This window comes from Myotis nattereri (genome assembly GCF_964212035.1).
Source record: "Myotis nattereri genome assembly, chromosome: 15".
Taxonomy (NCBI): domain Eukaryota; kingdom Metazoa; phylum Chordata; class Mammalia; order Chiroptera; family Vespertilionidae; genus Myotis; species Myotis nattereri.
Window position 1 is genome coordinate 13090942 of NC_138090.1, and position 24739 is coordinate 13115680.

Sequence of the window (24739 nt, forward strand, 5' to 3'; positions counted from 1 at the left end):
TCTCTTTCCATTCCCCCCTCTCTAAAACAAACAAACAAAAAACAAACATATCCTCAGTTTAAAAAAGACTGGGAGGTCAGAGAGAATCCCAGATGGGCCTCAAGCCTTGATGGGACCAGGCCCGGGGACTTCACTGGCTGTCCCGCCCCCTCTCAGCACTGCTCTTGGAGACCAGGTTGAAAGATCCATGGCTCTGCTCCTGGACAACATGGAGTGTCACCTCTTGCCCTTCCGGCCCCACTAGGCTGCCATGTGAGTGGCCAGCTTGTCACTCACACCTTGGCCCAGTCAGTGCTTATTGGGGCCCAGCCCCCTGTGTGCACTGATGTAAACACAAATGAGACCAGGCGCCTGCCCTCAGGGGCTTGCTTTCTGGGGGCCCACACAGACCCAGACAGACATCAGAACAATGGGCGAGGGTGTGTTTGCAGCTTTGCAAGGGCCATCTGTTCAGTGTGACAGAACACAGGGTGGATGGGTGGGAGCAGGAGTGGGGCAGGCAGGGGAGAGAGAGATGAGCCATGGGAGCTGCAGGATTAGATCATAGGAGGTGAAGTGAGAAAGCTTGGGCATTGTTGAAAGAGCCACAGGAAGTCGCAGGAAGTTTAAAGCAGGGGAGTGACAGAAAGGTGATAGGGGCTTTGGAAAGCTTTCACATCACAGTGGGGAAGCGAGCATGATCAAGAGAGGAAAGTGTGTGTGTGGTGTGGGGGGGGGGGGGGTACTGACACTACAGCAGCTCAGCCGCCCTGTACTTTGGGAGGAGATGGTCAAGAGGTGGAGGTCAAGCTCCCCCTGCCGACCGAATGCTCCCCGCTGCATCTTTGGTGGGCTGAGGTATGGAGGCCTTGACAAATGATCCTTCATGTATCTTCTGCTGCCACAGAACAAACCAAGAGTCAAGCTGGCAGAGACAGAGGGAAGAGGCCCCATGGAGTGTCAGAGCCAAAGGCAGCTGCCACCTTGGTAAGCTAAGGACCCACCTGGATTCTAAGGCGACTAGAGGGGCTGTGCAGGCCCCTGCCTTGCTCCAACAAGGTGAAGCCCATTGCCAGGATGACAATATAATCTGTTCTTGTTAACATTCACCTGCTAAAAGCCTAAAATAGCATTTTCCAAATAAGGTTAGGCTACCTCAATTTATTTAAATGAGGAAATCGTAACATTTCAAGTTCTTATTATAAGAACTGTGGAACATGAAACTAACGGTAAAATAATTGCATGACTGATCCACTTCCCTCTTGTCCACCTCTGCTCCTATGCAAAAAAATATTTAGGGATGCGATTCTGAGATTCGTGCATTCATGGCGTTGTCCAAAGAACCAAGGTGAGGAGGAAAGTGCCAGCCCTGGAGAGGCCATTCCTGGATTCCTGCAGGATGGTTGAGATCTCAGGAAATCAACGCAATTACTAAAGAGGGTGTGTGGAGAGAGGCCATGGACTGGGAGGGTCAGAGGAGAGGCTTGGGGATCCAGACACCTGAGCCACCAATGCGGGGGTGGGTTTGCAGATTGGACCAAGAGATGAGGGCTAAGCCCAGAGTCAGAGCCTGGTTCTGGTAGCTGTACTGCCACCAACAGATTGAGGGACCCAGGTAGGAGGTGCAAATTTCATAAAGCCACCTCTTTGGGTCTCTCCTTCATTCACCTTGCAAACAAATTAGCTGGAAGGCAATCTGGCCACGCTGCCAAGCTTTAGAACACATATACCCTTAGGCCCACATTCCATTTCTAGGTAATTATCATATATATATATATATATATATATATATATATATATATTCACAAAGTACAAAGATACACACAGTCTTGTTTGTAATAATAAAGGACAAAAGCAATATGAACAAACTATGGCACGTTCACACAATGGAATGCTATTCAATGTCAAAAACAAGGAGGGAGGAAATGACAGGTAAATGGAAAAGCAAGATGTATGATGGCTGTAGAGAGTGCCACCATGTGAGCAAAAACCAAGGCAGGTGGACAGACACCTGTGTTCCCATATGGATGGGCTGTCTCAGGAAGGAAACACAAGAGAGCAAACACAGGGCAGCCTTCGGGAACGGGACCTGGCGAGGAGTGAGACAGAGGTGCTTCTACTGCGTATGCCTTGGTACTATAGGAATTGTGTTCTTGTTTTTGTTTTTACTGTGTGCATGTACTGCTTTTAGAAAAAAAAACACACCAAAAAAAACCCTGTTAAATAATACATAATTGAGCAGTGTCACCTCTTGCCCTTCCGGCCCCACTAGGCTGCCGTGTGGACCAAATGTGCTCACGTGAGCCAGAGCCCTGTGCCATGCCAGACAAACAAGGAACTCCTGCCTGCCAACCGTGCCGCAAGAGGGCTCCGTTTTAGTTCAGTGCTTTCCCCGTCTCAAGAGCAGTTCTGACTCGCTCAGCTGCAGGGCTGTGAGGAAGAGCCGCAGAGCTCCCTACGAGCTGTTGGGGTCTTGTCCAAGCCAGAACCAGGCAACCGGACAGAGGGACAGGAGTTGCTGGGCAGGACCTTGCTCCCGTCCTTGGCCTAGGGCAGCTCAGCTCCTCGTGAATCCTGAACCCAAAGCGAAGAAACACACCACAGAAATGTTTTGCTCCCAGTCATCTTGTCATCTTTTATTTTGACTAGAGGATTCAAGGTTGCCGTGCGAGTGATTTTCTACGGATATTTATAAATAAGTTATCTGTTTTTCCCCCCAGGATCTGCTTTTAAAATAATTTTCCACAAGATTTAACAGATGCCCAATTTGACCATTTCAAGGAGGACATGGTGCACACTGTATTACAGTGTAAAAAGTCTTTAAAAAGAACTTGTAGTGGCAAGTTCTTTGTTTATTAAAATTCCCCACAGGTACCAGAGAAGTCTCTGGCCTTCAGATCCTGGAAAGTGACTAAGAGATGCACATCACAACAATTCCCAGAAAATAAACTGGAACTTCAGGCCGTCCTGGTAGACCTCTCAGGCCCTGGCCTCATAAGGCTGGGCTCCTCGCATAAACAACACGCCGAGGTCTGATGCGAGGTCAAGAGAAGCTTGACCTCGGCCATTCCTGAGTAGATGTGGTCTGCAAACATTTCGTGTCATTCTCCTCCCGGAGCAACCAACGGCTGCAAACTGGGATCCACGTTCAGCCAAGGAACTGGGACGAGGAGGACGGAGCAGTAACATGAAGCAGAAATGAGGCCAATGAGCGGAGGCCAGGGCTGTTGATTTTAACCAGGAAATCGATTCACATGATTGTGGGAGTAAGCCTCCAGGAACACCCACCAAGAGACGGTCATTAAGAACAAAGTTTTGACAGAACAAAGTCAGAAAAACAAAACTGGCTCATTAAGCACCAGTGTTGCTTTTATTCCATCTCATGAAGATTATGTTTATAAACCCGTCTCCCGCAGCGAACCACCAGTTAGTTCCACAACAGCAGGGACCACCCTTCTCCCGGTCTGAACCCGGCTCTCCTTCCACAAGGGAAGTGAAGCCACCTCTCACCATCGCCCTCACCCAGGCCTCCACCATCGCCCCCCTCCAGTGTTTTGATGAGAACCACCACGACTAGCACTTAGAGGGCAGGCACTTCTGCACCAGGCGCTGCTGCCGGCGCTTCGCTGGCCTCGGAGGGGGCCGGCCCCTCGCTTCTCCCTTAGAAACAACATGCAGGACAACGCGCCCCCCCTCCCGGGTCCGGGCCCTGAGACTCAGTGCGTCTGGGCGGCGCCGTGCCACCGGCGGGACCAGGCCGACCCTCGGCTGACTTCCTGGTGCCCTGTCGTCACACTGCCCACCGCACCCAGAGGGAGGCGAGCTTTTCAAAACGGGAAACGACGTCAAAAACGCTTCGATGGTGTCCTCCTGCTGCTGGGGTCGCGTTAAACGCCCCCCGCGTTTCTCAAGGCTCCCTCCCTCGCCCTTTCTGATCCTTCATTGCACTCCGCGTTTCCCTCTTCCAGAAACTCCCCTCCCCTGTTGGCAACGCCGGCCCCTTTTCGGCCTCAGGTCTCAGCCTCAGCGTCTCCCGCCCGCTCACCTCCAGGGCGCACATCCCCACCTGAACCCACTTCCGCCCGCCCCCGCCCCGCAACACCCCGTGGAGATTGGCTGTTCGGAGCCCTCGGGGCCCCGCCCCTGGCACACAGTAGGCTCGCAATGCGCATCTGTGAACCTGATAAAGACAAACGGGAAGGCAGCCCCGCGCTCGGACGCGTCCCCGGAGCCCAGGCCGCGGGGTTCCAGGCCGAGGCGAGCGCAGAACCCGGCTGCGGGGCGGCGGCGCGACCCGGTGGCCGAGGCCAGGCTTCGAGGTGAGAACCGCGGCGGTAGCTCCTCACCTGCGCGTCGCGGCGGCCCCGCCAAGGTCACTCGGCGGCTCAGCCCTCGCCCGGCCGTCCACCCTCCCCGGGGCGGCCGCGCTTCAGACCCTCGCGGTCGGGATGGCCCCTGGGACCCGGCCGCGCCGCATCCCCGAGCGGAACCCCATCCCGGGCTGCGCGGCGGCGATTAGGCCGGCGAGTCCTCGGGCTCGGGCTCGGGCTCCCGCGGGCTGGCGGTGCAGCCGGGCCAGGCCGAGACGGGCTGGGCCTCGTCCGGCGCTGGACCCGTTCCCCTGGCAACGGCGCGGGCTACGGCGCCCCACAGCGGCCAAACCGCGCTGCGTCACTTCGCGCCGGCAGCCCGGGAGCTGTGGCTCGAGGACCCCTTGGCGCCCGGCCGGCCCGTTCCCGGTTCCTCCACAGCCTTTCTCCTAGAAAACTCGTCCCCCGCCATCCCAACCCACACCTTGTCTTGTCGAAACCCTAACTTGTTCCCAAAGCGCCCCCTTCCAGTTTCTCCCGAGACCACCGTCCTCGGCGAGATTCCTGCACATTTTAACGAGCGTATGTGCAGGGCACCGGACGTACGGTAGGGAACACCCATGAGTCCCTGCTCTTCATGGAGATTCCAGGCGAAGGGGAAGACAGAGCTAGACAACTAAGTATGCAGGTGCTCCATAATATAAAGGGTGAAATACAAGGGCTTAGAACAGTGGTTCTCAACTTTGGCTGCACATTAGAATCACCTGGGGATCTTGTTAAAATCCTGATTTCTGGGCCTCATCCTCCGGAAGTTCTGTTTCTTTGTTACTCATGATGAGGCCGAGAAATCAGGTTTTAACAAGACTCCCAGGTGATTCTAATGTGCAGCCCAGGTTGAGAACCACTGGCTTAAAATATGTTGTGCAAAGTATCTTCTTCCTTTATTTCCTGTAAATCAAGCATAAATCCTTCTGGGAGCCCTCATCTTCCAGCCTGGTGGGCAATTTAATCTTGGTCTCCACTGAGCTCCTCTTACCCAGGTTATTCCATGGACCAGGATCTCCTACAGCCACGGCCTGAAAAGCATCCTGTGGTCCTGAGTCCTCTCTAGCACTGACGCCATAGCCACTGTCCTGTCCACAAGGACTTTGAGGTTTAGGCTCTGCTTCCTGGGGGCTGACAGAGGACAGGCGCCTGGGTCCTCTGTTCCGGGGCCTGCAGACTCTCTTCTCTTTCCCCACCTGGGGAACCTCCCTGTGGACCTGGTTTCCCTGAAAGCTCTCCCCTTTTCCTTGGGGATACTCAGAATGAACTCGCCCATGAACTCGGGCTTGCTTTCTTTTTTTAAAGAGAGAGGAAAGGAGAGGGGAAGAGAAACATCAGTGTGAGAGTGAAACATCTATCGGCTGCTTCCTGTACGCCCCCTCACCAGGGATTGAACCCGCAAACTGGGCATGTGCCCTGACTGGGAATTGAACCTGCATGGGACTGCTCCAACCAACTGAGCCATACCGCCCAGGGCGATCTCTATGACTTAAAGTCTTGTTTCCAGGACTGATAAACCCAAGCTTGATGTGGAATAAAAATCAATAGTCTCGGGGGTGGAGGGCGGTAATGAGGGGATAAGGACACATATGTAATACCTTAATTAACCCCTACAGTGCCGGGGAGCACGATCGCGCTCCTCCTGTCTTTCGCCAAAAGTGCCGGGAGCGCTATCAAAGCTTCGAAATGGCGTCCAGTTCTAAGTCTGCTTTTATTAGTGATGATGATATTGCTAAATATGTCAGTGTAGTAAAGGTTTCCTTAAGTTTTTGAATATGTAACTTCATTTACTTGTGATTCATAATTTTTTTCCTAAACGGCTGTAAAATCAGCAAAAATGCCTTGGCAATTTTAGCATAGTGCCTAGGATATTGGTTGGCACTCAAAGGGTTAAGAAAAAAAAAAGAATTCTTAGTACCACCAACTGTTATTTTCAGAGAATATGTTTTGTCCATTAATAATATTTGAGAAGGAATGATTATTCTTTTTATTTTTTTATTATTTTTATTTTTTTTATTTTTTTATTTTTTTTAAATATATTCCATTGATTTTTTACAGAGAGGAAGGGAGAAGGATAGAGAGTTAGAAACATCGATGAGAGAGAAACATCGATCAGCTGCCTCCTGCACATCTCCTACTGGGGGTGTGCCTGCAACCCAGGTACATGCCCTTGACCGGAATCGAACCTGGGACCCTTCAGTCCACAGGCCGACGCTCTGTCCACTGAGCCAAACCGGTTTTGGCTATTTTTATTTTTTTAATTAAATCTTTATTGTTCAGATTATTACATTTGTTCCTCTTTTTTCCCCACCATAACTCCCCTCCTCCCAGTTCCCGCCCCACCCTCCGCCCTCACTCCTCACCCACTGTCCTCATCCATAGGTGCACGATTTTTGTCCAGTCTCTTCCCGCATCTCCCACACCCCCTTTCCCCCCCAAGAATAGTCAGTCCATTCCCTTTCTATGTCTCTGATTCTATTATACTTCCTCTTCCTCTTCTTAAAGGATACCTTTCAGCATTTCATATAATCCTGGTTTGGTGGTGATGAACTCCTTTAGCTTTTCCTTATCTGTGAAGCTCTTTATCTGACCTTCAATTCTGAATGATAGCTTTGCTGGATAAAGTAATCTTGGTTGTAGGTTCTTGGTATTCATCACTTTGAATATTTCTTGCCACTCCCTTCTGGCCTGCAAAGTTTCTGTTGAGAAATCCGCTGACAGTCGTATGGGTATTCCCTTGTAGGTAGCTGAGTTTCTTTCTCTTGCTGCTTTTAAGATTCTCTCTTTGTCTTTTGCTCTTGGCATTTTAATTATGATGTGTCTTGGTGTGGTCCTCTTTGGATTCCTTTTGTTTGGGGTTCTCCGTGCTTCTTGGACCTGTAAGTCCATTTCTTTCACCAGGTGGGGGAAGTTTTCTGTCATTATTTCTTCAAATAGGTTTTCAATATCTTGCTCTCTCTCATCTTCTGGCACCCCTATAATTCTGATGTTGGTATGCTTGAAGCTGTCCCAGAGGCTCCTTACACTATCCTCGCATTTTTAGATTCTTTTTTCATTCCGCCCCTCCGGTTGGGTGTTTTTTGCTTCCTCGCATTTCAAATCATTGACTTGATTCTTGCGCTCCTCTGGTCTGCTGTCGGGAGTCTGTATAATATTCGTTATTTCAGTCCGTGTATGCTTAATTTCTAGTTGGTTCCCCATCATAACATCGAGGGTCTCATTAGTTTTCTTGTAGATCTCATTAAGTTTATCGGCGGCTTCTAGACAGTTCTTGAGAGACCTTAAAAGTGTGGTTCTGAACTCTATATCTTCCATTGACAATTTTGTCCTGTTTCTTTGTCTCCGCATTTTGTTATGCTTTCTTGGTGCACCCCCTAGTGGTCTTTGTGCGCAGTCTTGTAGTTAAGCCTTGATTGTTGTAGCTAATACCAGGGAGGGTTTGACCTCCAGGCCAAGTGGCTGTGAGAATCGGCTGTGTCTGCAGTGAGAGAACTTCTGTCCTCTAGGGAGGTGCTAATCTAGCCTTTGCCTGAGGCTATCCAGCAAATGCCTCTGTGCAGGGCTTGGGCGGGTCGGGTCGCACAGGATCAATAGGGTGGGCCGGAGAGAGCAGTTATGGCGGCTCTCAGTCCTGTCCCCAGGGGCTCTGCCTCACAGAGTCCCAGCAACCGCTGCAAACCTCGGAGAGAAAGCTGCACTTGCTCTGACCGAAGCCAGACAGTCCCTCTTCTCCCGTTTGAGTCTGGGTCCCTAAAGACTCGCCCGTATCTGGAGCTCAGAGTCTGCGACTCCCTCCCGATTGAAAACGCCAACCGCACCCTCCGCCGCCAGCCCGCTCCGCGCACTCCCCACCTCAGAATTTGACTTCAGCACTGCGCCTCCTCTGCGTGTCCGTATGCGTTTCTCTTTCCTCCTAGTTGTAGGACTTCCACTCAGTCAGCGTTCCTGTGGTTCTGGGCGATGTCCGTTCCATCTTTTAGTTTCACTTTTGAAGTAGTTGTTCAAGGCAGCAAACTCCGGCGTTAACCTATGCCGCCATCTTGGTTCTCTCATGATTATTCTTTTTAATGAATAACTGATTATCATTGCTTGTGCAATGTTCTTACATTTTCACACACACAAAAGAAAAATCAATAGTCTCAGAAATACAAGATGGCCTCTCAACTCTTATCTGGAATAGGAGAACTTAGGGTCAAACAGAGATGGTAACCCAGAAATCAAGGTGGAGGATAGCCCGTTTATGCCCACAGGGAGAGAAGGCCGCGAGAGTCACAGCTCTCTAGACTCTGGGTCCACCTGCCTCCGAGGCACCTCTCCTGACTGTTCCCTGGGTATCGAGATGCAACACGCCTCTACATGCCTCTGTCCTCGCCACAAACCTGCTTTTCCCCTTGGCCCTCCAAAGGGCACTACCATCTTCCCAGTCTCCTCCTAGTCCTTGCCCATCTAACCCCCACAGTTCCCAGGACCAGGCAGTCCTCCCTCTGAAGCATGTCCTGTGTTCATTCTTTCCACTCCATTCCTGCCCAGACCACCAGCATCTTCCTTACTGTCTCTGCAGCAGCCTCTGGTCTGGTCTCCCTAACATCAACCTGCCTGCTTCCAGTCCATCCTTCTCCTAGCTATCAGACTTGCCATTCTTTCTCTTAATTTGTTAAAGTGGGTGTAGTCCCACTTTAAAAAATTAAGTCCCCAAAATAGCAGCCCCCAAAGATGTCCACATCCTAATATCTGGAACCTATGAATATGTTACCTTATATGGCAAAGGGGACTTTGCAGATATGATTAAGGATCTTGAGATGCAAGATTATCCACATACATTCTGTGTGATGACAAGAGCCCTTATAAGAGGGAGAAGGTCAGAGAGGGAGATGTGACGCTGAAAGCAAAAGTCAGATAAATTTGCCCTAGCTGGTTTGGTTCAGTGGATAGAGCGTCGGCTCATGGACTGAAGGGTCTCAGGTTCAATTCTGGTAAAGGGCATGTACCTTGGTTGCAGACTGGATCCCCAGTGCTGGTCAGGGCATGTGCGGGAGATAATTGGTCGATGTTTCTCTCTCTGTCTCTCCCCCTCCCTTCCAACCTCTCTAAAAATCAATGGAAAAAATATCCTTGGGTGAGGATTAACAACAACAACAAAAAAGTTAGATAAGTTTGAAGATACTACACTGCTGGCTTTGAAGATGGAGGAAGAAGCCATGTGCCAAGGAATGTAGGGGCCTCAGAAGCTGGGAAAGGCAATAAAACATATTCTCCTAGAACCTCCAGAAGGAACCCGTCTGCTGACATCTTGACTTTAGCCCAGGGAGACCCATTTCAAGCTCCTGCCCTCCAGAACTATAAGATAATAAATTTGTGTTATTTCAAGCCACTGAATTTGTGGCGATTTGTTATAGCAGCAACAGGAAACTAGGACAGTAGGTTTTAGATAGGGTTAAGTACACATACATTAACCAATGAAAGCTGTTTCATTTGAAACAAAAATCCAAGTGACAGCTCAGACTCCCTTGATGTGTGTCTGAGTGACTCCAAGTCAGGCTTTCTGAGGATGCCCTCACAGCTTTTTCATTTTAAATTTGCTTGAGGCAGGGGCAGTTTGATGGTAATCTTCTGAGTCTGTCATCATCATATGGTTTCCAATCCAGAGCCTGACACTGCCCACGGCATCACTTCTGAGGAAGGCCACACGTTGCCTGCTCCTCGGCAGGCAGTGGGTAGAAATCTTCCTAACCTGAACACATCACCTAACCAGTCTTCTGTTTAAGATAATGCGGGGTTTCCTTTGTCTTTAGACAGAGCATGGTTCCCAGTAGCCATGCTCAGCAAACCCCTATTCATCTCCTCATCCCTGTGCCCAGTGAGGCTTGTGCAACTCCTGGAACCTGCAGCATTCACTCCCACCCCAGGCCTTTTCCCACAGGGTTCCCATTACTTGAAGTGTTGTTACAGCTCCTCCCATCTGCTTTGTACAATTTCTTTGACAATGTGACACATTTTTCTGGAACAGAAGTCAATCAGCCCCTTGAGCAGGACTTGTTCCTGCCCATGATCTACAAGGCAGGTCTGCCCAGGGTTCACAGGGAGAAAAGCTCAACTGTAATTGGGAATGCTTATGCACACACACGTGTGAGAAGATCCTAAGCCAGCTTACGTGGCTCCAAAAAAATGCCAGAAGACACTCCTGGGCTGGAGCCGGTGGCCTGTCCTTAGGGCCAACGTGTACTCAGGCTTTCTGGGACTTGTCACTTGTCCCAGGGCAGGTCAGTGGGTATTTGTTTCGATCCCAGTTCTGCCAGTCACCAGCTGGGCAAATTCCTTAACCCCCCAAACCTCAGTTTGTGCCTGTGTGAAATGAAGGTAACAATAGCTACTGCGTAGGGCTGAAAGCGCGGTCAGGCCTGTAAACCCACGGAGTACTCAGTTGGTAGTAGACACTGATACACATAATCGAAACCTTTTTTGTCTTTCTACCAGGAATGATGCTAACCATTTCATCAGCTAATCGAATTAAATGTTCATGATCAGATTAACCTGGGTGGGACGTGGTCAGCCACAGCTCTTGCTTGCTGAGTCCACTTCATCTGGGTCACGGTACCCTTTCCAATGGGCCCTGGATGACTCAGCCCATCCACTTGGCGCGTCCCCATGACCACCAGCAGCTCTTGCCCCAGCAAGCACCGCGGCCTCTGACTGGTCTTTCTGCTTCCATTGTGGGCTCCCACACTGTCAGTCCATTCTCCTCACAGCTTGTGGCCGTCATTTTTTTTTTTTTTTTAAGCCAAGCTGATTCTTTTACTTCCTGCTTATAATGCTCAGTGACTCTTCCCTGCTCCCCCAGGGAGTGGTATTTCTATATGCCATAAAATTAGAATCAAAACCTCCTCCGCACGACAGCCTCCAAGACCTCCTTTGCTCCGTGGCTCTGGCTGACCCCTGCAGCTTCGATGGCCTCCCTTTCCTCAAAAGACCAGGCTCCCTCTCTATAGGGCCTTTGCACGTGACGATCTCCCGACCTGGAACTTCACTTTCTCAGGGAAAGCTTTCTCTGGCCCTCAGAACAGAGGAAACATTGCTGCCATCGCACCATGGGACGCTGCTTTCTAGTTCCTTCCGTCCATGGCTCCTTGAGTGTGTGGTGATCTGATTAGGGGCTGTCCCTCCAGCCAGCCAGAGAGCCCACAGAGGAGGAATGATGCTTTTTCTAGCTCACCATGGCTTCCCTAGCACAGAGCCTGGAACAGAGGAAGGAAGGAGGAAAGGAAAGAACAAAGGAAAGGAGTGTGCTATTTATAGGAATTCTTTTGTGAGGCCCTTTGTAAAGTAAATGCCACTCCTTGAATTATTTTTGGTGTAAAATGACTTTCCTATATCACCATCCCTTGGTAGTAAATCTATTTTTTCCATGACCCTCGTAAAGTTGTTTTTCATTTGCTACTTTCAAGACATTTTCCTCCCATTAATTTTTCCTTGTTAAGTGGTTTTTATGACCGCTCTGTGCTTTAAGAAAGAACTGCCGCTCAGTGTTTAGAATATTCTCCCAGCTTCCTTGGTGGGAAGGCTCTGGCAGCTTTCCCACTGTTGACTATAACCAGTGCCGTTGGGAACACCATGTCACCCCTCCAGAACTCTCTGGGATCTAGATAAAACCTATTCTGTATCTCCAGTTGGGAACAAGGTGTTTGGAAACAGCACCTTATGCAACAGAGCTGCCACCGGGCCATCCCTTGGAGGCAAACAAACAAAACAAAAAAAAATCATGGCATATGGAAAATGTGTCTGCGGAGTCCTAGGGACCAAAGACTTGAAGGCTTGGCTGCCAGTAATTCAGTTTTTTATTTTATGTTTCTTGGACAACCGAAGGCTTATATTTACCACATGTGTCACCAGAGATGCAGCAAGGGTGGAAAAAGGCATCCTGGGCCGGTGAGGTCAAAGCTGCCCTTTTTGCAAACGACCTCCACCCGCCCCGCACGTGCTCCTGCGGGAGGGTATTTCCACCGCTGGCTCATTTCTATGGGGAAAGGGTACCTGCATCAAAGCTGTTGGCTGTTCCTACTTTATCTCAAAAATGCACAGGGCTGGGACACCTGCATTTTTCCTCGAATACTTTAAAGCAAATTATATGCGGGAACTTCTCAGGCCTGCTCCCCGTGGAATTTCCTTTGTTCCTAGCTCGAAACCTTATGTAACCTGACACAATTATCTGAAAAGGCTCGGAATCCAAAAGCACAGTGCTCTGAGCTGGGGATGAAGGTCGGAGCTGGAAGAGAAAGGCTCTCCCCCGTCTGGGGACTGGGTCAGACTTTCACCACGACAATGCCCCATTCACGTTCCAAAGAAAAAGGCGAAGCCCCTGGCGCCCCGACCCGCGGGCACACTTGCTTCATCTCTCTGAACAAGCAACCTCTTAACGAGGTGTTCGAGGGACATCACAAAGCCCTCGACCTGGCTGGCAGTTAAAAATATTTCGATAACCGCCTTGAACCACTGGCCCATTTCAGGGGGGTGGTGGGAGTAACCCCTTCCACTGACTCAAAAATCAACCCGTTCTGGGAGTTGGAGGCTCCTGCTGGCAGTTAGTGCTGCAAATGGTTGTATACGTGGGGGGTCTGGAATCCACATTTTCACCAAGTGGTTGGTCCAGGTGATTCTGACTCAAGCCACAGCCCAGGGCCCAAATCAGGAGATGACCCTGTTCCCGAGAGCTCCTGGGCCTAGAAGCGGCCTTCCTTCCCTTTGTTTTCACGTTAGAAACCCCAGCCCTGCTCACTATTACATCTCAGTATCGAGGGACCTCCAAGGAGAATAGGCACTGCTCATAGGTGGCTGGCTTTTCAAGGAATTTGCGGGAGAACATTTTAGGCCAGGCTGTGAACAGAAACCCCTTCCATCTGGTTTCAGTTTATTTAAAAAAACAACACACACAGGCCTCCCCACCAGCAATCAGAAAACAGCCACAGCTTCCCTGCGCCTGGTATTAGCCACCAGGGGTGGGGCTGAGTTATGTATATGCAAATAAATTAAACCAGTCAGCCAACAGCAACTAATTTTTGTATCTTTTGCAGTTGTTCTGCCAAGAAAAGGCCTGGATTGGGGGTGATAGGAGCTGTAAGGAAGCACGTTTTGGAATTAGTTTGAACCACTTGCCTTAATTCTACTGTTGGGAGACATGTTTCTAATCCAGAAGCAAATTTTAAAAGGTTGATGGGCTTTTGCCTGGGTACTGCCTACTGCACAATGCCAACCTCCGAGGCGGAAGGCCAGGGGGTAGTGCTGCCTGTGGTTCGGAGCGTAGCGTCTGGGGGGCTGTGTGACGCAGGGCATGCCGTTTAACCTCTCTGAATTTGTTTTCTTCTTTATAGGAAGGGGATTTCCAGGTACGCAGCCCAGATGGGGAGCCTTGGAAAATGTGGAGGGTGTTCAGTTCATGCCCAGGGCACGAGGAGGTGAGTCAGCTATCTCCCAGGCTCCCAGGCCATGTGAGTGATGTGCTAGTACCTGCTTCATAGTGATGATGTGAGAATAGCATAAGTAAATAAAGTACGAGCGAGCTGGACACAAGGACTGGCATACAGCAAACACAGTAAATATAACAGAGGATTATGAATAGCTCAAAGCCACACGGCAAGATCCAAGAAGGCCGGTGAGTCAGCCGAACTCTCCCTGCAAATGTTCCCAGCTGAGGCTTGCCTTTCCCTGGGGCTGGTCCAGAAAACCCTTTGGGACACTTTGTCTTCGTGCTTCCCAACTTGAGGGCCCTAACACCCAAACACCTGCCTCCAGTTCTGGAGGCAAAATAAAAATTCAGAGGAGGGGACCACACACTGTCTGAAAACACGAGTGATGCTCCTGCGTCTCACTTTCCCCTCTCCCAGGTAACCGAAGGGCCTGGGTTCCAGGTGCACAGCCTGGATGGGCTGCCTCGGAAAATGGGGAGAGGGTTCAGTTCATGCCCAGGGCACGAGGAGTCCCAGGCCATGTGAGTGATGTGCTAGGAACCACACGCTTCCAGCTACCTCTGGGCAGAACCCTTGCAGGTCTGCAAGCACCTCGGGCTCCGTTTGTCCAAAATAGACCTTGCTTCTGTCCCCTGGTCGGCATGCAACAGGACTCCCAGCCTCCACTCTTCCCCTGCCCCCAAATCCATTCCCTGGCCAACTGGAACAGGGATCTCATTTGCTCAAGACCATCACCAGTTCTCTCCCTCATCGTGAAGTCTAGGAGGCCCTGCAAACATGGCCCTGCACTGACACCTGAATTTGAATCTTGCCACTGGTCCAAGATTCAAACTCAAGTGCACCTGAGCTTGAGACCTTGAGCAGTTTTCTTAGCTGCAGGTAGCCTCAGATTCGTTGAAAGTAAACTTGTAATAGTGCTGCCTACTACAGAGGGCTAGTATGAGGCTTTGTACCCAAGCAAGGGCTGGGACAGAGCAAGAGGTTTGGAGGCCAGCGCAGGGAATGCAGAGGAAGGGGGCGGGGGGCTGTCAGAACTAGGGAAGATGATGAGACCGTCTCGGGCATGCTGAGCGTGAGGGGCCTATGGGTATCCAAGGGAGGCCTCTCGGGGCAGCTGGACTTTGGGCCTGGAGTCAAGAGTGAGGAGGCCTTGGCTGGAAAGGAGTGTGGGAGTCACCAGCATGTGAGTGGGAAGATGAGCTCATGCTGAGGGAGGGGTCCCCACAGCCAGAGGTTCACCCAAAGAAAGAGAAGCTCCAGAAGGGGAGTCAGAGGGGTAGGGGGCCGCCCCAGGGAGAAAGGGGCTGGGGCATGAGGACTGCCACAGGGCAGAGGCTTCAAGGAAGCCAAGTTAACTGAAAGCAGAGATGTGTCCAGGGTATTTGGGGACTAAAATGGCATTCACTGGTGACCTTTGGTGAGGTCAGGAGGGGAAGCTGACTCCGAGCTAGACTGGGGGAGGGGAGAGTGGGGATGGTGATTGCAGGCAATTTCAGAGAAATGTGGCTGAGAATGGGGGCGGGGTGTGTGTGAGAACAATGCGTGAGGAAAGGGGTAGAGGATTGAGGTGAAAGAGGTTCTTTTTTTTTTTAAATTCTCACCTGAGGATATTTTTCCATTGATTTTTAGAGAGTGCAGAAGGAAGGGGGGGGGGGGAGAGAAACATTGATGGGAGAGAGACACCGATTGTTGCCTCCCACATGCACCCTGACCTGGGCAGGGGATCTAGCCTGCAACCTAGGTACATGCCCTTGACCAGGAATGGAACCTGTCTAACCACCGAGCCAAACTGGCCAGGATGAAAGAAATTCTTTTTAAAAAATATATATATTTCTTTATTGATTTCAGAGAGAAAGGGAGGAGAGAGAGATAGAAACATCAATGATGAGAGAGAATCATTGATCGCCTGCCTCCTGCTTGCCCCGCACTGAGGATCGAGCCCGCAACCCAGGCATGTGCCCTTGGCCGGAATCGAACCCGGGACCCTTCCGGTCCGCAGGCTGACGCTTTATCCACTGAGCCAAGCCGGCTAGGGCAAGAAACTCTTTATTGTAGTTGGTTACCAGTGGGAGAGGCCAGAGCCCGAGTGTGCTGCTGTGGGGAAGGGGCCAGTGGTTAGCTCTTAAACCCACGGTGCCCAGCACAGGCCTAACACACAGAAGGGACTCAGTGGAAGGGTGCTGTCTTTGAGGATGGGATTCAGAACCAGGGGGAGAGACTGGCCATTGGGGGCCCTCTGCATGATGCCAGGAGGGAAGGGTGATGGGGTGCCAGGGGTGAGCAGAGTGCAGGGCAGGGCCTTCCCGGGACTCTGCTGCCTCCTCCAAGCTGGCCACAGAGGGAGGAAGAGGCGATAGGAGTGTTTAACGTCAGGAACCCTGCTGTGCACTCAGGAGACGGAGCCTGAGCTCTTGAAGACTGCCACCTGGCACCCCATCCTCAGCACTTTGGTTCCCCATCCTCAAATCCAGCAGCCTTCACTTTATCCCCTTCAGAGCCACGCCCTCCCCCCATGGCCAGCAGATGGTGCCAGTGAGCTGCTGGATTCAGCTGGAGCCAACCGGAGCCAGCCCTGGCCCCCCACCCACTCTGTGGCCCTCCAGAGCCCTGGGCATGCTAAGCGTTGGGCTCACCAGGTTTCTGACCAAGGGTGAGGGTAGGGGGCAGGACTAAGAACGAAGGGAGGCTGAGGGCTGAGGGCTGAGGGGTGGAGTGGCTCAGGGGCTCTTCTCCTTCTGGTTGCCCTTCATTCCTTTGCCCCTGCCAGGCCCTGCCTTATCTGCTGGGGCTCCTGCCCCCTTCCCTTCTCTTCCTTGGAGGCCCCTGCCAACCCAGACTCCTGGGTCTGGCAGAGGCTGGTTCTCTGCCCCTGGGCAGGCACAGCCTGGCACCAGTTCTCAGACAGGGCTGGGCCAGCCACTCCCAGCCATGACTGCCCAAACCACCTTCAGTCTACTTCTAGAACATCTCCACCTGATGAGGGGTAAGGGATCAGTTTACCCCCGAGGAGGTCACAGGGGCTGAAGCATAAATCCTGGGAAGGAGGCATGGCCTCCTGGCCTAGGAAGTGGGAGGAAGTATGTTAGAGGGATACACACACACACACACACACACACACACGGCAGATCATCTAGTCCCACAAGACCCAAGCCACACAAGATTAAAAGTTCTGTCCAAAGTGGCAGTGTCCCAGAAGCTGAGCCAGAAACACCCCCTCCCTGTCTGAGTCCTAGCCAATTTCTACTTTACAGTGAAAGACAATTCCTCACACCCCCTCTCAGCAGGTCCTTCGCCCCATTCCAGGCTTCCCAATGAGTCAGGATCTTTCATGGTTCCTTCCCAGGAACTTCCTAGGATCCTGTTTCTTAGTTTCTGTTCATCTTGCTTTCCCACTTCCACCTCCCTACCCGTCAACTCCTGCTTTTGGCAATGCTGGTACTACTTATTATGTGGCCTTGACCTTGAAGGTTGCCTGGGATCCACCTCACCCTCTCCTCCATTCCCTCTCTCCAACCCTAAAGGGAAGCCTTTATGGACTGAAGCTGAAGAGACTACAGGCAGGCTCAGTAGGGTGACTAGAACTGGTGTGTGTGTGTGTGTGTGTGTGTGTGTGTGTGTGGAGGTGGGGTGTCCCACCAATCCAGGTGTACAGCTCAGATCAGGGAGCCACGCCAAGGGTGCTATGCCTACCTCTGGGTCTGGGCCATAGATTCAGGGTAACAGGAGTCAGCAGGTTTTGGGGGTGGGGGGATGTTTCCCTGAGTTTCCAAAGGATGACCCAGACCAAGGAAGAGTTACTGGAAACATCAATATATACAAATGTCCTCACAGACACAGCGTCGGCACAGGGAGAGATGGTCCATATGTGCACAGACAAGCCATGGAGCCCATGAACTAGAGTGTATATAAATACAGGCACCCAAGGTCAGGCACCACACCCTCTCCAAGCAAGTCCTGCCTCACAGGGCCAGGGCTGATCTGTCATCTGTACTTATAGGAGAAATAGCAGGGGCACTGCACTGCTCTGGGCAGGAAATGGATCCTCACCCAAAGCCTGTCCCCTTAGGTGAGTCTGGCTCCCAGCCCCTCACTGAGATCCCCCTGGCCCACCAGGGGTCACGCCTGGGTAGAAAAGGCTTTTGAGGAGGCATATCTTGGCACATCCTGGGCACCTAAAATATAGAATGGGCGACAGAGCTCAGAGGGGGTCCACGACCATCCAGGACTTAGTGTGGGCGTGAATGAGACACTGGGCAAGCCCGGAAGCCCACAGGAAGCCCAGAGAGAGCCCCTCTGCCATGGGCAGCGCCTACTGCCTTCAGCACAGGGCCTGGCAGCCAGGTACTGGCACCAACTCCTAATGCCTGGCAGAGCCCTGGCATGAATGCCAAACACAAGGTGCCAGACACGGGGGTGGGCAGGGTGGGGGGCCGCCAGGCCACACACAAACACAAACCTTCATACACGCAGGAAGGGAAATGCACCCACACTCACATCACTTATTTTATCCCCTGGGGAATCATGGGAACAGGGCAGGCAACACCCTGTCCTAGAGGCTGCCCTCACTGACTCCCCAGGTGTCCCCATTGGCCCGGCTCTTGGAGTCCCTGGGGTAGGAGGGTGGGCTGGAGGTAATGGGAGGCCTAGTCGCTCCCCATGACTCCAGTTCTCCCCCGCTCTGTCTCCGCAGCAACCCCTCACATGTGAACTTGTGGCAGGAGGAGGAGATGGTGCATCCCCAGGGCTGGGAGGGGGAAGGCAGAGCAAGGACTTCCAAGAACCGGGTGATTATCCTGCTTCCCCCAGTCTCCGCGCCAAGCCGGTTTTGTGGCCCCAAACAGCTTCGGTGTGAGTGCGCGTCAGGGCGTGTGCGATGGCGCTGCGGGAGTGCGGCGCGTGTGCCGCCGGCGGAGGCAGCGGCGGCGGCCGGGCAGAGCGGGCGGTTCCCCGTGGTGATCCGGCCCCGGCGGCGGCGGCGAGCTGTCAGTGCTGGGCGCTTGGAAGGGAGGTTGTGCGTGTCCTCAGGTGTCCCAAGCAAGTGCGAGCTGGCGGTGTTCGCCTGGGAGCGGCGGCTCCGAGGCCCGGGAGCGTGTGTGGGGCGCAGGCGGGAGCGGGTGCGGACCCCTGGGGCTGGACGGACCTCTGGGGCTAGCGGACCGGCCCGCTCCCGGACACGGCCCGCGTCGAGGGGTCTCCTCCAGCAGCAACTTTGGGACTTTGTTCCGGCTTCTTCGAAAGCAGTTCTGGCTGCGGGGGCGGGGCGGGGGCGGGGGCACCTGCCCGGCGCTGGGTGCCAGGAGCGAGGGAGATGCCCCGCCCCCCGCCCCCGCCCCGCCTTCTCCCCGCCCCCAGGGCTCTTTATATGCTCGGCCCGAGGGCGAACCAAGAAAGCGAGTACTCCTCCGGTCCCCGGTCCGTTTTCTGCTGCACCCCGCGCCCTAGCCCCGGCCCCGAGTTCCTACCCCCGACCCCCAGCTCAGCCACCGCCCCGGCCCGCCCCGGCCCCAGCCAGCAGCCATGGAGCGTTGGCCTTGGCCGTCGGGCGGTGCCTGGCTGCTCGTAGCTGCCCGAGCGCTGCTGCAGCTACTGCGCGCCGACCTGCGTCTGGGCCGCCCGCTGTTGGCGGCGCTGGCGCTGTTGGCCGCGCTCGACTGGCTGTGCCAGCGCCTGCTGCCCCCGCTGGCTGCACTCGCCGTGCTGGCCGCTGCCGGCTGGATCGCATTGTCCTGCCTGGCGCGCCCGCCACGCCTGCCCGTGGCCACTCGCGCGGTGCTCATCACCGGTGAGTGCGCGGGGCGCGGAGCGTGGGGATTGCAGGCTGTAGGGCGGGACCGGACTCCCAGGGGACTCCCGTGGGCACGCCAAGGCAAGGCGGGCACCCAGCGCAGGAGTAGGAGAGTCCCCTTCCCCTGGGTGCAGGGAGCGAACCAAGTAGGAAGCAAAGCACCGCCTCAAGTCTCGGTTAACTACCTGCGGCTGCGGGAGTGTCGGAGCGAAAATGAGGCAGGGCGTGGGCAGGTGCGCTGGGGAGCGGATGGCTGAGAAAGTCTCCTGGAGTTCGGGGTTTGTGCTTGGCCCCTCCCCAGGAGAGCAATCTCTGAGGGGCTTCAGTGGATGGTCATCCCTTGAACTCTGCCCAACATCCCCACGTGGGGTGCCTCACCTCTTCCCTGAGGCCAGAGAAAGGCTCTTAGATGGGCAGTTGGGACCCTCACCACTCAATTGGCCGGTGCCCTTGGAACCCAGAAAAGCCTGAGGTCATCGTGAGAAACAGCTGGGCATTCAGACGCCTCTCAGGTCCAGCTGACCACCCTCAGACTCCTGAGAGAGGGTCTAGTCTGCACCCCAACCCCCATTCCTCCGGTCCTTTGTGCCCAGGAACGAGGCCTTAGAGAGTTGGGCTCAGGTGCCTCGGCTGCCTGGCTGAGCTCCCTTTGTCTGGAACAGGGAATAAATCTGTCACCAGATCGAGGGAAGGGAAAGGGGGGCTGAGGCCCGGCCGGAAGTGAGGAGGGGGAGAAAGGCCAGGGGGCACTGGCTCTGTTGTATGGGGGGAGGGCAGCCTACCCTCTCCCCCACTCCCATGGCTTTGGGCAGATGCTCAGGGCTCTGCCTTTACATTGGACTTGGGTCGGGGGTTCAGCCACCAGACTGGCTTCTCTGAGATCTCAATCCAGTAGGGGGCCCTGCATGATCAGACGGAGCTCCGAGAACTTCTCAGAGGAGGCCATCCTTGAGCTGGGCCTCAGAGGATGGGTGGAGATAGGTGGAGTATGGAGGTGTTTTGTGTGAGACAAAGGGTGTGGAACAAAGGCTTAAGGCAGGAATGAGCATGGTCTGGATAGGGGACAATCCAGAATCAGTTTGGCTGCTGGGATGTGGTGGGGCCTTGAATGCTGAGCAAGAATCCAGACTGTGCCGAGACGGGGTGAGGGTGGCACGAGGACTTCTGGCTTCAAGCAAAGAGAGGTGAGATAGAGCAGGGCTCGGGCTGGACGGGGGAGACCTGAGTTCAGGGTTCAGTGTAAAGACTCAGGGGATCCTACTTTCAGGGTTTGAGGAAGAAAGATGACAGACCCTCCTGGATGAAGTAGGGACTAGATTGTGATCGGCCCCCAGAGACGGGCCAGCTCCCCTCCTGCCTTCTAATTTTTGAGCTTTCTCAACAGGACCCAGACCATTGGCAAGTACTAGGTCTTTCCTGAGATCTCACCTCAGGCTTTGCTTGCTTCTACCAGTAGCCTTGAGTCTGAGTGGCAGGTGTGAGGAGGGATGCCTTCTGTGACTTGGGCTCCCCCCTCTCTAGTTGCAAAGCCCCACAATGGGGGAGGGGAAGAGGTCTGTCCATCCCAACCCACCTAAATATCAGATCAGAGGCTCCGAGTCTCCCAGTGCCCCAAACTCTGGAGGCCCTTCATCACCTGTGGGATCAGTAGGGGACCAGGTCCTGCCCCACCTGCCAGAGCTGCCACCTACCCCTCCCTGAGAATGCCCCTGTGAACCACTGGCCAAAGCTACTGAGCAGCTCAGCCCTGGGGTCAGGGTTTGGGCTCAGTGGCTGGGTACCTTGCGTGCATATCTGTGCACACATAGGTGGCAGGGGTCTCATGGGAGTGAGCCAGTGTGTTGCTCACAGTTCACTGCAGGTAGGTTGGAGGTATGTACAGGTATGTGTGTGCAGGTGAGTAAGATGAGGTGCAAGGTGTCATTAACTGTGCTGGGAGGCCCAGTTTTCTTGTGAAGGAACTGTCTGCTCTGGGGTGGGGTTGGGGTGAGGGTGTTGCTTAGGCAAATGGACACACACATGCTTATTCCCCTGCCCAGCTAGACTTGCCCAGGACCCCCCCCCCCCCGCCCCAGCCTGGACTGGCTGGCAGGCCCCCAGCCACACAAAGCCCAGCTCAAGGCCCCCTGCCCAGGTATGTTGTCTGCCTCGTGGCAGGGAGGGGGTGCAGAGCTGTCCTGCAACAGGAAAGCAGAGCAGCTTTGCAGCTTCTGCTCAGGGGGAAGGCCAGTGAGGACCCTGGATCGGAATGGGAACAATCAAGGAAGCAGGGGCTTATCGGACCCCCACGCTGTCTCTGCCTGGTGGTTTCTCTCTACATACCAAAGACAGGAAGTTATGTCTCCAAGAGTGGTAACTGACCTCAGGTCACACTTGGTGGGCTTGGGAAGGGATTAAAATGCAGGTCTGTTCTCCTCTCCATCCATCATTGTCCCTGTCCCGGGGGCAAGTGGTCTGGAGCTCAGAGAATGCTTCACTGTTGCCACTGATTGAAATTCCAAGGGTGGGGGTCGGGTGAGTTGGGGATGGGCCTCCCGCTTGCCTGGAACAACAGGAGGGGGTGTTGAGGTTGGGAAGGCAGGTTGGGCAGAGCCTGGAGGATGGGAGCAGAGGGCTTGGGCTTCATCCCACTCCCTGTGGGAGCCTTGGGAAGGTTTTCTCAGCAGTTATATTGTCATTTTTGGAAAGATCTTTATGGCTGCTTAGGAATTAAGATGGGACAGGACTAAAGAGGCGGCTGCTTCAGTGTTCAGGTAGGAAGAAAACGCCTGGGCAAGGGCAGCCAGAAAGAAAGGGAGGCTGTGCAGCAACACTGACCATTTGAGCAGCAACTTGGTATCAAGCCGGCAGGAGGACACGAGGACTGCGACTGGGTCTCAGGCCGACCTGGGATAGAGTCCCCACCTCACTGTGCTGAGTGACTTTGGGAAGCAGCTTAGCAATTCTAGGTCTCAGTTTCCTCATCTGTAAAGTGGGGCTCATAAGCCATGATCGATGGGGTTGCTATGGGGAGTCAGGGAGATGACAGCTGTGAAAAGGTTGATGCTCAAGTGCTCAGCCAGGGGGCAAAGCCTGCCAGAGATGGGCCTAAGAGAGGAGGGAGGGCTGCTGACTCCTGGTAGGTTGGGTGTCAGGCCTGGATCCCATCTGGTCCCTGGTGATCCTGGGGTTGTCTCAAGCTGGACTAGGCCACAGTGGGAGTTCACTGGCTACCCTGCCCTGGCCAGGCTGTGACTCTGGTTTTGGCAAGGAGGCGGCCAAGAAGCTAGATGCCATGGGCTTCAGGGTGCTGGCCACTGTGTTGGACTTGAATAGCCCCGGCGCCCTAGAGCTGCGTGCCTGCTGTTCCCCTCACCTAAAGCTGCTGCAGATGGACCTGACCAAGCCAGGCGACATCAGCCGTGCACTGGAGTTCACCAAGGCCCATACTACCAGCACAGGTCAGTGGGCGGCTCCTGGAAAGTGTGGCAGGGTGGATGTGAAGGGCAGGGATTGTAGGTTTGCTGCTGGGCTGACCATCATTTCCCTCCCTGCTCCATGCCCTCAGGCTTGTGGGGCCTGGTCAACAACGCAGGCTTCAATGATGTAGTGGCCGATGCGGAGCTGGCGCCACTGGCTACATTCCGCAGCTGCATGGAGGTGAACTTCTTTGGCACACTGCAGCTCACCAAGGGCCTCTTGCCACTTCTGCGCCGTTCCAGGGGTCGTATTGTGACCCTGGGCAGCCCGGCAGGTGAGTGCATTCTCACGCTGCAGCGGAAAAGGAGCCCCTCCACGGGGAGGGATGTGGGTCACCAGCCCAGGCTGAGCTCCCCGCCACCAATCCATCCCCAGGAGACATGCCATATCCATGCTTGGGGGCCTATGGGACTTCCAAAGCGGCTGTGGTGCTGCTCATGGACACGTTCAACTGTGAACTTCTGCCCTGGGGGGTCAAGGTCAGCGTCATCCAACCTGGCTGCTTCAAGACAGGTGAGAGTCAGGGTTGGGGGGCAGGTCACAGTCTGGGGCTGGAAGAGGGGTGACTGTGGGGGCAGGGACTGGTTGGAATGGGCGTGGCTTTGGCAGGAAGTGGGTCACTGGTGAGTTGGCTTCCCTAGCTGACCCCTAGCTGGTTCTATTACTTTTTCTCCAGAGTCAGTGAAAAATGTGAGCAACTGGGAGCGACGCAAACAACTGTTGCTGACTAGCCTGCCCCAAGAGCTGCTGCAGGCCTACGGAGAGGACTACATCGAGCATGTACACGGGCAGTTCCTGCACTCGCTGAGCCTGGCACTGCCCGACCTCAGCCCGGTTGTAGAGGCCATCATCGATGCACTGCTGGCAGCTCATCCGCCGAGCCGCTACTACCCGGGCCGCGGTGTGGGACTCATGTACTTCATCCACTACTACCTGCCCGAGGGCCTGCGGCGCCGCTTCCTGCAAGCCTTCTTCATCAGCCCCTGTCTGCCAAGTGCACTGCGGCCTGGCAAGCCTGGCTCTACGCCCACCCAGGATGCTGCCCAAGACCCAGACCCAAGCCCAGGCCCTTCCCCCACAGTGGCCCAATGAGCAGTGTGCATCTCTGGTCTCGGCTATCCCAGCAGAGGATGTCCCATGAGCCCTGGGGCCTCTCTGGGCGTTGTGGCCGAGTCTGTCCTAGAGCCTGGCCTCAAGGACCCTAGCCCACCTCCTGCCGATGCCCCCGGTCAGGCCTGGTGAGGCTAACGCTTCCCAGTGAACCTCTGGGCCTCTCTACTGCTTCATGAGCCCAAACGGGGGCACGCGGTTCGCCCGGCAGCTTGGAGAGCCCAGCCGGATGGGGAGTTCAGTGCAAGACGTAGCTGTGGCCTTTGACAGGTTCCCATAGTCGGTGCCTCTGCAAACTAAGTGACAGGGTAGGTTGGGGGCCCCCTCAGGTTATTTCTCAGCACGAGGCCTCAGTGCTGCGATTCAAAGGGTAAATCCCAACTGTTTCTTGACTGGCTCAAGAATTAGGGCCCTGACCACCCACCCCAGCCCCAGGGAGGCTGCACATTCTACTTGCCTGATTGCCATTTTTAAATAAATGTCTATTTCTCCTAGAATGGGGGAGACCCTGTGTTTGGAGGGGTGATAGGCTGTGTGACATACTGGGAACTGCCTGGGGAACCTCTGGGACTCAGCATGGGGGACGAGGCTCT

General features: G+C 54.1%; 2 protein-coding genes across 5 annotated transcripts in view; one reads left to right on the forward strand and one right to left on the reverse strand.

The window, feature by feature from the left end:
• ZDHHC1 (zDHHC palmitoyltransferase 1) overlaps nt 1-4602 on the reverse strand; it is a gene marked incomplete at its 5' end in the record, with an annotated part of 20150 nt that extends 15548 nt beyond the window's left edge. For 2 of the 3 annotated variants that reach the window (XM_081108583.1, XM_081108584.1), the window contains one exon: nt 4326-4602. The remainder of the gene's footprint in view (nt 1-4325) is intronic. The other variant, XM_081108587.1, reaches the window with a different exon arrangement.
• On the forward strand, nt 3797-24659 carry HSD11B2 (hydroxysteroid 11-beta dehydrogenase 2; the record flags this gene model as incomplete). 2 transcript variants are annotated; one of them, XM_081108579.1, is made up of 6 exons in its annotated part: nt 3797-4298; nt 13697-13780; nt 22805-23017; nt 23125-23310; nt 23412-23549; nt 23713-24659. In XM_081108579.1, 6 exons carry the CDS (start codon nt 3839-3841, stop codon nt 24126-24128), a joined length of 1497 nt encoding a protein of 498 aa, XP_080964705.1. In that variant the 3' UTR covers nt 24129-24659. The 2 variants fall into 2 exon arrangements, with proteins under 2 accessions (XP_080964705.1, XP_080964706.1); XM_081108580.1 differs by lacking the exons at nt 3797-4298; nt 13697-13780 and adding an exon at nt 19310-19658.
• Between the last annotated feature and the right edge of the window lie 80 nt (nt 24660-24739).